Source organism: Corvus kubaryi, unplaced genomic scaffold, assembly GCF_017639235.1.
Source record: "Corvus kubaryi isolate FWS band 111438036 unplaced genomic scaffold, C.kubaryi_AGA036_p1.0 64816, whole genome shotgun sequence".
Classification (NCBI taxonomy): domain Eukaryota; kingdom Metazoa; phylum Chordata; class Aves; order Passeriformes; family Corvidae; genus Corvus; species Corvus kubaryi.
This window is the reverse complement of record NW_024581532.1, coordinates 10,304-21,428: the sequence shown is the minus strand read 5'-3', so window position 1 is coordinate 21,428 and position 11,125 is coordinate 10,304. Positions and strand designations below refer to the sequence as shown.

General features: G+C 42.2%; 1 protein-coding gene across 1 annotated transcript; it reads left to right on the top strand.

Annotated features, from left to right (window-relative positions):
• The first annotated feature begins 150 nt into the window (after positions 1-150).
• Positions 151-10,363, top strand: LOC121672663 (store-operated calcium entry-associated regulatory factor-like). Its single transcript, XM_042045404.1, has 6 exons — positions 151-306; positions 966-1,141; positions 2,372-2,768; positions 5,778-5,886; positions 7,405-7,523; positions 8,013-10,363. Exons 1-6 carry the CDS (start codon positions 213-215, stop codon positions 8,036-8,038), a joined length of 921 nt encoding a protein of 306 aa, XP_041901338.1. The 5' UTR covers positions 151-212; the 3' UTR covers positions 8,039-10,363.
• The last annotated feature ends 762 nt before the right edge of the window (positions 10,364-11,125 follow it).

The window sequence follows — 11,125 nt, the reverse complement described above, 5'->3', positions numbered from 1 at the left end:
GGGGGAGGGCCGTGCCCCGCCCCTCCCGGTCCTGCCCCGTGACGCTCACACGTGGCGCGCGCAGGGCCGCCGGCGGCGGCCCCGCCCCCTGCGCGGAGCGCGGGAAGCGCCGCGCCCTGGCCGCCCATTGGCCCCGCGGCGCATTGGGGGCGGGGCTTCTCCCCGGGCCCCGCCCGTTCCGGCGCGGGCGGCCGCCCCCTGGGTGGAGGCTGATGGGCATCGGTGCTGCCATGGCGGGCCCTGCGCCGCTCCTCCTGCTGCTGCTCTGCGCCGCCGCGGGACCCGTGCTGGGCTGGGACCGACCGGGTGAGACCCGCGGGATGAGGGGGCCTCATGCGGCCTCAGCCGCCCCTGCCGCCTCTCCCGGAGCGTCGGCGGCTCCTCGCGGCCCGGCGCTGCGCAGTGCTGCCGGTTTAGCGGCGGGCGGCACGGGGGAAGAAGGGCTTGTGCCGCAGTCCGCGCTAGGAAGGCGTTTGGGTTTGGGCTCCCTCTGTATCGGCTTGTGTCGCAGCAGTAATCCCGCACTGCGGTCAGTGGTGGCTGTCTGTATGCGAGGAGTAGCCCGGAGCCGCCTCGGAAGGAAATGGGGAGCTCTGCCATGTTTCCCTCTGGATGTCTGATGCTTCCTAGAGCTTTCTCTCGTAAAGATGCAGGCTTACTGCTTCGGTCTCTGTATCTGCAGCCTTTTCCTGAGAGGAGGCCCTTGTAGGCAAGAGGAGTGCACCTGCACAAGCGCTGACAAGCACTAGGAAGAATTTTTTCACAGGAAGGGTGATTAAATATTGGAATGGGCTGCCCAGGATGGTGCTAGAGTCCCTGGAGTGTTTAGGGAAAGGCTGGACGTGGTACTCCGTGCCATGGTCCGGTTGACGTGGTAGGGCTTGTTTATTGAGGTTAAACTCGATGATCGCAGAGGTCTTTTCCAGCCTAATGGCTTCTGTGATTCTTTGTGCTGCCTGTTTCAGGGAAGGTTCTGCTGCGGGATGTTCAGGTGCTCACTTTCCACAGAGGGCAATACACGACATCCAGGCGGACAGCCGCGCTCCCTCAGCTCCAGTGCACAGGAGGCTCTGCGGGGTGTTCCCGTGTCCCTGAGGTTGTTCAGTGTTACAACAAAGGATGGGATGGCTATGATGTACAGGTAACTGTTTAAAACTTGTTAAACTGTTTATGAAATCACCTTCCCCCAAGCTGGTAAGTTCTGAAGGAAAAAAGAGTAATGAGCTAGGTTGTCAGTTCAGGTGCTTTTTGTTACATGAACTCTTGCAGCTAAAACTTAATCTAAATACTTTTAGATTTGGATTTTCCATAACTGCTGTAGGTGTATGTTTGAAATATCTTTGAAGGAGCTAATGTAAAAGCATGGCATAGAAAACCTTTGTTGGTTTTAAATAAAATGATGCTTGAGTTTATAAAATCAAACTCTTGCAAACCCCAGAGGATGCTCTTGAATTGTTATTGCTTTGTGGATTTCCATTTTTTATTAGCATGGAAAGGGCTTCTGAATATTTGCTCTACCTTTTAAAAACTAAATTTCAGACTTGCCTGACTTTTTCTTGCTCCTTAGGATGTGAGTGCTAGTCAGTAAATTGTCATGACCCTCTGTTTTGTTAGCTGTTACCGAGGATCCTGTCAATGGATAACCAGGAAACAAGGCTGAAAGTAATTGTTAAAACTGATACAGTATTGTGAAAGAACAGTCAAATCTGAATTGACAGTTGGTGCTGCTGTCCTGAATTATTAAGTTAGAAATGACTACTTTTTTATTTCCTCTCCAAAATACATGCCATGTGCCATTAGAGATCCCTGTGTTTGGGTACCTCAAGGAAACATGAGGTTGAGGATCCACCTATATTCAACCAGAGAATCCCCAGTATAATTGTTAAGTGTTGCACATGGATGCCTAATGATGTCTGTCCCAGTTTCTCTTGATTTCTGCACAGACAGAAATGGAATAGGGTGCACTGGATTTCAGGCTCACGCATTACATTTTTGGAGCTGCCATCGAGTTTGCACAGGACAGGCATTTATTAAGTAGCTGTTGCACAGGGTACAGCATGTTTTTAGAAGTATTGCTGTATCTAAAGAAAGGATATTTGAAAAACCTGTTCAGTGAAGAACTGAAATCTTCTAGAGTTGTAACTCTTCAGTGTTCTGAAAGATAAGATTTTTTTTTTTTTAATTTAAGTTTTAGGATTTAAAATTCATTTGAACATCAAATTCCTACTCCTTTTCAAAATAGGAGTGCACAGAAATGTCTTACTCTATGCCTCTTAGATGATTTGTTATTTCAGGGCGTACTTGGAGAAGCAGACAGGTGTTTTCATCTCTGGGGCAGTACGTTTTACTTTGTATTGTGTTTATTTTTCAGTGGCAGTGCAAAGCAGACTTGGAAAATGCATACCGTTTTGGACAACTAGAAGTGAGCTGTGAAGGCTACGATTACCCGGATGATCCTTACATCCTAAGAGGCTCCTGTAGTTTGCTGTTCAGGCTGGAGCTGACTGAGGAAGGTGAAAGGAAAGTGAAGAACTCCGGAAGCTTTGGCTCTAGCTATTACCAGTCAAGGAAAGATTATTCTGATTCTGGTTCTGGAGCAATTGTTGTAATTGTTCTTCTCATTCTTGCTTTTGGAGTATACAAGTTCTTCCTCAGCAACAACCAGCAGTCTCAGCAGAGTTCTGGGGACAGTGATGGGTTCTCTCGGCCCTTCTGGCAGAGTCAACAGGCACCTCCTCCTCCTCCTGGTTTTAAGTCCACCTTCACAGGTAGGGCTCTGAGCCATTTACAGTATTCAAAAGAGCAAGCAGGATTGTCCTGTTTTATGTGTGGTAAGGGAAGGTGGGATAGAGTTAAAACCACAGCATTTGCAGGTGGCTGCCGAATTGGCCTGCAGAGCCTACGGCCAGCTTTGCATTCTGCTCTTTGTTCAAAAGAGGAAATAAGGGCTTGGTTTTCCACAGGCTTTCAGGGCTGGCTGCCCTTTGAACCTTTGAAAAGCCATCTCCCCATGCTCTGCAAGCATTCTTTTCATCACCTGTGAAATAGCAGGATTGTGACAGGGGGAATGATTGTCATAGGTAATCTGGAAAAGAGAATGGTCTTACACAGCCGGAAACAAAACCATGCCAAAGGAGCACTTTGAAACTTTACAGAAGGGTCTTTCAGCCCTGATTTCATTCACAAAGCAGTTGATGGAGTTGAGTATCGTGTGCCAGTCCTCTGTTTAGCAGTGCTTCAGTGTAGTCCCAGCAGCTGAAAGATCTGGTTCCCAGAGCAAAGAACAGTGTCTGTGGACAGTCATTAGCGGGTACAGCATCTGAATCTCATGTGGGGCCTTTCATCTGAAGTTGAAAATTACAAAAGCAGTGACAAGGCTGCTGCTGGGAAAAGAGGCAGTTTTTCTTTTCCCAGAAAACTGGTGAGTTCTGTCACATAACAAATGGTCTTCCTCATAGTGTCTCAGGGAAATAAACATTGCTCATCTGGTGTCTGACTAACTCATTTAACTGGCTGTAAACATGCCAGCTACTCACAGCGCTGGAACTTAAATTACATTCTCACAACTTACTTTTTTTTTTTTTTTTTGTAAAATAGAGAAGGGGTTTTGGCAAGAAAATACATAGCAAGGATTAAGTTTACTTAGTCAAAAGTTTATATTTTAATAATGGTTATTAATGCTTTTTCCAAGTTTTACTTAAGCAGCTTGGCCAACAGAGGGTGCAGTGTAATTCTTTTGGATACCCTAGTGCAGGGTGTGCTCAGCAGAAACTTTCAGCTGTACCTGCACCAGAAGATTAAAGGGAATCTGCTTCTGTTGGCATAGCAAATTTTGAGGGGTTTTTTTTGCATGTTTGCATGTAGTTATGTCAGTCTGTCTGTCTGTGTGTGCATCAGTGGCCGTGTGTAGGCATGGCACTGGCTGTATGTGGTGGTCAATAAGAGCCCTGGTCATGACACGCAGCTCTGTCACACTGGGCTCAGGTGAAACAGTGAAGAGTTATTTTCATTTTTTTCTGTTCAGTTCCTTGTCAATTAATTGCCCCCAATGCATTTTTTCTTTGCAGGAGTGTCAAGTCGGGCAAGGGCAGGGCCTTGAAAGAATGTTTTCTTGACTGGTGAAAACTGAGACACTTAAAATACACATTGGGAGCCATATAATGTTTAACTTGTGATGTTTTTAGTAAAATGCGATGTCAGTGATGTCTCTTTAGATTTCAGGCAAAGTAAGGAGGAAAACTCTGAAATGTGGAGTCAGATTAAAAATACTAAGTGTTAGGATACTTCGTGCATTTAGTGTCTGCCTTACACTGCAGGAGCAGAGCAAAAGCATATCTCTGAGTGTGTATGTCCATGTGTTCCAGGAATGTATCAGTCTTTTGGAGCCTGGACAGTAATGAAAAGCAATGTTGTTTACATATTGCTGTTAATATTTAATTTGCCTCATTTTAAATCCCCTTAACATGCAGAATGTGTCCTGTGAAACTTGTTTAGCTAGACTATCTTAATTAAATTCTGCTTTCTCTCTGTTAGTGGTTTAACATGATTCTTAATGTTTACTCCAGATATTTCAACAAAAAATTACTGGGTTTTGAGTCAGTGTTTGGTCATGGTGCTTTTAAACAAATGGGTTGGTTCATCTCTGATTAGCATTGTTTTTGCAGCAAATTAAGTCATTTTTTGGTTGTTGCTCCAAATCAGCATAATTTAATGGTATATCATCCCAATGAGAGTTTATCTTTCTCCCCACCCATTTCAAAATGAAATTCAACATCAAATCCAGTGTAGACTGAAACTGATTATTTTGTTATTGTTTTGTCTTCTATGACTTCAGACAACCCATACCAGTTTGAAGACAAACCAGGCCTTGTGTAATTTTTGCCTATGTCATCTTTGGCCCACTTGTTCAGGTGGGCATGGTTCAGGGAGACCCTAATATTATCTTCAGTCCTTTTTATACTTCCTTATGTATTAAGCCTGGGGCTGAGCTTATTCTTGCATCCATGATTTTTGCTAGACGAGAAAATTGTTTTAGTTTGGGTTTGTATTTTCTCTCTTCATTTTTAATGGAAGACATTTGTTCTGACTCAGAACCTCATGTTACGCAGGTCGCATGTAAAAAAATTTGTGACTCCTTCCCCCACAACCTGCAGTTGCATCAAGGTATTTGTCAAGCTTGGTGACTCATGCATAATAAAAACTTTGCAATGTGATTGCAGTTAGCTTGGCTTTTTGATAACAAGTGCCAGACTCGGATTACCAGGAACAATACCAGTAATGTTAGTGTTACACTGAGCCACTGTGACTCAGATTGTGCAGCTGTGCTCAGTGAGATTAGGAGCCCTGTGTCTTTGTGGTTTGCTCGCCGCACAGCGTTACCTACTTGATTTGTGTTCCTGCATCTGCTTCTGGCCTGCTCTGTGACCTTCAGCAGATTATTCTTTCTTCATTTCCTTTTCTATTTTTAATCTAGCTTGTCTGTTTATAGATCAGAAGGCAGGGACTCTTTCTATGTTTTGCAAACATCAGGGCTGTGAGATGAAGTGGAAGCAGATTTTTAACATAAAACTCTTTACAGTAGTGTTCATTTATGTGGGTTTTCCTGCTTTCTGAAATATGAGGCCTTTCAAGTTAAGATTGATCAAGAATCTGCTGAAATCAGGACAGTTTGTTGTCTAATTTTCCGTTATCTCTAACAGGAGAGAACCTTGTTGCAACAGCTGGCCTGAGGATTAGGCTATTACTAACTGATGCTTCCTATCTTCATTTTGTTTAAGATGACAGCAGCTTCGGAACGCATTCCCATCATGGAACCAGTTCAGGACCAGGATTTTGGACTGGATTAGGAACAGGAGGCTTGCTAGGCTACTTGGCAGGCAGTTACAGGTAAAATATGTATACTATCAGATTTTAAGCATTTAAGCTTTCAGGGGATATGCCATATACTATGTTGACATTGTTTCTAAGCTTTCAGGCCTGTGTCATTCAAGCTATAAAATCCTACTGCTAGAAGAATTTTGAGCAGCTCTTTGTAGCACCAGGACCAGAGACATTTCAAACATGTTTCTGAGGAAGAATTGGAAAGACTGAGGTACTTAATTCTGCTTCCTCTGACCTGGCATGATGTCCTGCAAATTTAAATTGAGCATTTAAACGATTTATCTGCAGAATGCCTTAAAACACACATAGTCATATTAAGCATATAATCATCTGTAGGTGGGTCTCTTGTATCAGTGTCATATGTCCTAAAATAAGTCTGGATGGCCATATTTGCTATAGACTTTTAGACATGTAGAATGCATCATTTTTAGATTAACAGTTTAAAGAGAACAATTGCTGCCATTCTAGGTTTCACTGGAGAAAATACGAGATTCCTGCAGGAAATCTTCAGAGCCTAAGCAGTTTTCTCTATTTATCAAATAACTTGCATATGTATCAAGTCTATTCCTGTAGTAATGTAACAGATTAGAGAGTAAGATTTATGGACAGGAGTGTGCTAAGCATCTTCATTGTAAAGTTGTGGGCTATTTTTAATAACAGAAGCCTTATATTCATTCTGCTAAGAAGTTTTCTAAGGTATAATGTGTTGAAGTTTTTATTGGCCTGTTATTTCTTAAGTCTTAAATACATGACTCTTGTGTTGAGGCACTATATTTATGTAGTATCTACATACAGGTTAGTTCCCTGATTTCTACACAAACCTCCATTTCAGGAGCCACAAATTGTTGTTCAAGATTAGAGATGTAACTGAGTAAGTTCAAATACATGAACAAGCTTCCTAACTTGGGCTTCTTTTTGTTTAAAACAGTCTTTGGTCCACTGTTGTTTAATTTGGTATTTTAGGCTTTTGAAATTATGTGTCTCAAAATGCTGGTGCCAGGAAGTGTGAGAGAGCTATTTGTAAATTTCAACAGCAGGAAATTCCATATCCATGGAAGCAAGTAATTTTAAGTCAATGAGTCAAAGACCATGATATGTTAGTGTTATTGATATGACCTTTTCAAAATAGTTAACAGAAGGATGTTTTCTCTTGCCAAACATGGCTGGGATGTAGGTGATACCAAAATGCATTTAAACTTCAGATTTCAAACTTCTTTCTTGTCTGACAGAATCTAAGGTCAAAATTTCAGAGTTAAAAATTTCCTCATTTGCAGTTGTTAGAATTGCTTATTCTGAAGAACAAAGCTAATTTCCTTTTGAAAGTCTACAGATCATGATATCACAGCACTGGGTATCCTTGCTCTCAACGTGTTAAATACATTAAATAGAAACATTTCCAGCTTTGAAATAACTGCTTACAGTTTTCCCTTGGAGGTGCAGTCAGTTCTCTTGTTTGGAATGGTATCTTCTTAATTTTTCCTAAGGCCACTAATGAAGCCTTTCTTCTGCTTTGTTTCGTGCCAGAGCACAGCCGCGTTCCCCGTATCACAGTATGTGGACAGATCCCACAGCTGCACCTCCTATGAACGGGTACTCAAGGAATTCCACAGAAGGCAGCAGTTCAGGAACAAGAACTGCTTCTGGTAAGGCAAAACACCTTTTAATTTCCTGAAGCTCAAGAGACTTTGACCTATCAAAAACATGCAGATGTTAGTTGAGGTTCAACAAGCCTCTTGTTTTATTTTACCAGTTGGTGTAGGTGGCATGTAATGATGTCCCTTCCTTCCATTCCCTATGGAAGTAGGGCACCATTGTGAGGCATGAAATTCCCCACAGGCCTGCGGTGGGCATGGCACCACCAGCATTTGGCTTGTCTTCACTGGCAAGGTGCATTAATTTAAGGCTTTCCCTTCTCTAGCAAACATGCACAGACATGTTCTCTGTAGAATGCAGGTTGTCTAATCTGCAAGAGCAGAATAGTTTCCAGGCCAGTCAGCCCACAGTTGCTTGCTGTTCCATTTCACGTGAATATGTTTACCTTGTCTCCCTTGCCACCTTTAGCCTTTTTAGAACTAGAGAGTTCAGTGGAAAGGCCATGGGGGAGCTGACTTTTTTTTTTTTTTTCTTTGCAGGCTTTGGGGGCACAAAACGAAGATGAAATCCTTGACATTATTATATCAGAGTGATTGAACTAAATCTTGTTGTGTACTTGTACTTCTTTTAGTAGTAGTATACTTCAGAAGTGAATATGAGGTATGAAGGACTAGGCAAAGAATTCCTCACTTTCTCTGTGGACTCTGACTGCTGTTTAGGGTATCACAGGTGCTGGAACATCCAGTGTTTCAAATCAGCAGCATGTCATGCAGAAAAAGCTCATCCAAGTTAAGAAGAATGATGTTACAGTGACTGTACTTGAGGGATTATGGCAATGACAGCCTTACCAGATTTTCAAAGCATGTATCTTACTACTCGTGTTCTGGGTTTAATTTCATTTGATCCAGGATTTCTGATATTCTTTTCCTCTTTCCTGGTAGTCCAGCATCTACCTGATACGTAAGAAGGGCTGTTCTTTGAAGCTACTTTTGTTCACCTTTGCAGAATTCATGTGAACTTTACTGTAAGTGCAGTCAGCTACTCAGATAAGTGTTGGCGTTCTTCCTCAGTGGACAAGAGCAAAACTGTATATGAAGAGACTAACATTAATATTTGTATCTGTGCTGTGTGACTGTTGGAGCCAAATTGTGCAGATTCATGGATTCTCAACGTTTTAGAGCTTATCCAAGGTGACTGTGCAAATCTATGGGATTTTATCTCTAACTTATGGGGGTAAATAAATAAGTAGCCTGGAAATTTGGACCTGTTTCTGGAAGACCGAGGTAATTTAAATTCAGGTGATTACAGATATTTTGCCTCCATCGAAGCCACAGACTTTCCTTTTAATGGTGGATGTTTGCAGTGCTGTGAAAACTTGTGATGTGAATGGTCTGTCCTGCTAGATGACCTGTCCAGGGCACAGTAAAGCATTGAGAAAGGGAAGGGAATGCTCTTAATGCAAAGATGGTGGAATCTCTGGGACACAGCAGGCCTTGATACTAAGCAAAGAAAGGAACTTGAATATCTAAGAGGATGTAAACTTCCCCAACTGTGGTTATTAAAACAAAGTGCTGTCAAAAAGTGGGAAGCAGAGAGGCCTTGCTTTGTTCTGTGATGGTATTTTGGGGCCTGTGAAGTGTCATACAGTAGTTCTTGGGTGATTTACTCTCTCCTGGGAGAGGCATTGCTGGATAAAAAGCAGAGAAATTTCTCAGGGTTGTGGGGAGAGAGGAAGAGTGAAAAACGGGCTGCTTGATTACCAGCTCTTCTCCTGAGCCATGCTAACAGAGCGTAGAAGTGTTTGTGTGCACAGCTCGCGTATGCTGGCAGCAGCCAGAGAAGCGCTATCTTCCAGCCTTGTGAAAATACTGTGTCTGGGAGCTGATACCTGCTATTACAGCAAAAGCAAAGCACTGCTGAGCTGATACAAGGTGCATCTGCAAAAGGAGATTCAGTAGGTCTGGTTAGTCTAAGAAACTGACTCCAGCATAACTCACCAGAGAGCAGCCATGTCCATTCGTGAGTACAGAAGCTCATATGGTAACACCCAAGTTCGTTGTGTGGCTTAAGCAACCAAAAGAGAGAAAACAAGAAAAGAAAACAAACAAAAAATACATAAGCAAGCAAAACCAGCAAAACCCAGACATCTTTATGAAGCAGACAGACAGAAAAGGTGGTTCATGAAAAAGTGCTTGTACTTAGTGTTATTTTGAAAGTATCAAATGAAATTGATAATTTGAGGGTAAAGTGATGGTTTGCTTCTCAGAGCTCCCTGAGGGTTGGGGGAAAATAACTGCATTAATAGCCTGCACTATGAACCTAAAAAGGGAAAGCTCTACCTTTTATGAGAAGAAAGTCCATGGTAAATCTTACCTTTATGACATAGTGTAGCAAAAAAATGTATTTTAAATATGGAGTCTTTACTTATTTTTAAGTGTATTCAGGTTAAGCTGGTCACAGTCAATAATTATGCCAACTAATCGCATAACAATGAAACCGGATTTTTTCTAACTGGGTAGCTTGAAGCCAAAGTTTGCTCTCAAATTACAATATGTTATGAAATGTTTTAGACAATGTTTACATTTTTATTTATGTATTTATAGTTTCTGCATGAAATGTGATTTGATACCTAAATCTGATGAATTACATAGATTCTGAATCTGTAGAATAATTTTGCCCTTCCCTTTGATAAAGGAATGAAATAAGTGAATAAGGAGTATTTTTGTTTTTAAATCAGTGTCTTGAGGCCTGCAGGGATGGAATTGTGTGTTTTCTCAGAGTCTGTCTCATCATCCACTTCCAGGGTTGTGTAATACCATCCTTTACCCTCAGATGCAGAGTGGGTAAGCTGTATGTTGTTTCAATAAAATAAAACAATACTAGGAATAGAGTTATTGCATTGATTAAGTTTTCAATAACAAAACACTGAACCCTATAAGGAATTGAAGGCTGTCTTGTAAATCAAGGTTTGGGATCTGAGTCTGCAGAAAAACTCTGTTATGTGAGCAAGTTCCTGCTCTTACAAGGTGGTGAGCTGAACCCTTCAAAAGAATTTATAATCACTGCTGCTGTTCCTGGTTGTGGACAGAGCAGAATTCAGCACAGGGATAGCCCAAGCTGATGTACTGGCTTCTTACACAGAGGTTGTGTCACTGCTGAACAGAGACGTGGTCTACACACAGAGTTAAACATCTTGGCAGTTGTAAACTGGTGTTAAACAAAGGCCTGCAAATCCTGCTGTCAGTGTTTCCTTTGTCAAATGTTGCTGATGCTCCTGAGTGAAAAGAACTTGTGAAAGGCAGCTTAGAGCTGATATTTGTGAGAGACCTTGAACTTCCTTCCTGAACATCAGATCTGGAAGCTCCTAGTCTCCCTTCTGCTCCTGGGTGGGGTTTTGGAAGCATTTTCACAGCAACTTCATTGCTGCAAGGCATATGTAAATGCTTAAACTGTTAAATGTTGTTGTAGATAGTTGCAATTCTAGTTGGCACTTGGGACCAGAACTGCTGGTACTGTGACAAGGCTTACATCCGCACACTAAGCTAAAACTCATTACAGAAACGAAACTCCTGGTTTTACAGCTGACTTCCCATGAAGCATGTGACAAAAGGAAAAAAAAAGATGGAGATAAGCTTTCTCAGTGCTGCTGTGT

What these genes read in the sequence shown, in the direction of transcription:
- LOC121672663 (XM_042045404.1), top strand. Translation starts at nt 213, where the DNA reads ATGGGCATCGGTGCTGCCATGGCGGGCCCTGCGCCGCTCCTCCTGCTG. An exon ending in GCTGGGCTGGGACCGACCGG is followed by an intron (nt 307 to 965) that starts GTGAGACCCGCG and finishes TGCCTGTTTCAG; the next exon opens with GGAAGGTTCTGCTGCGGGAT. An exon ending in TACTTGGCAGGCAGTTACAG is followed by an intron (nt 5,887 to 7,404) that starts GTAAAATATGTA and finishes GTTTCGTGCCAG; the next exon opens with AGCACAGCCGCGTTCCCCGT.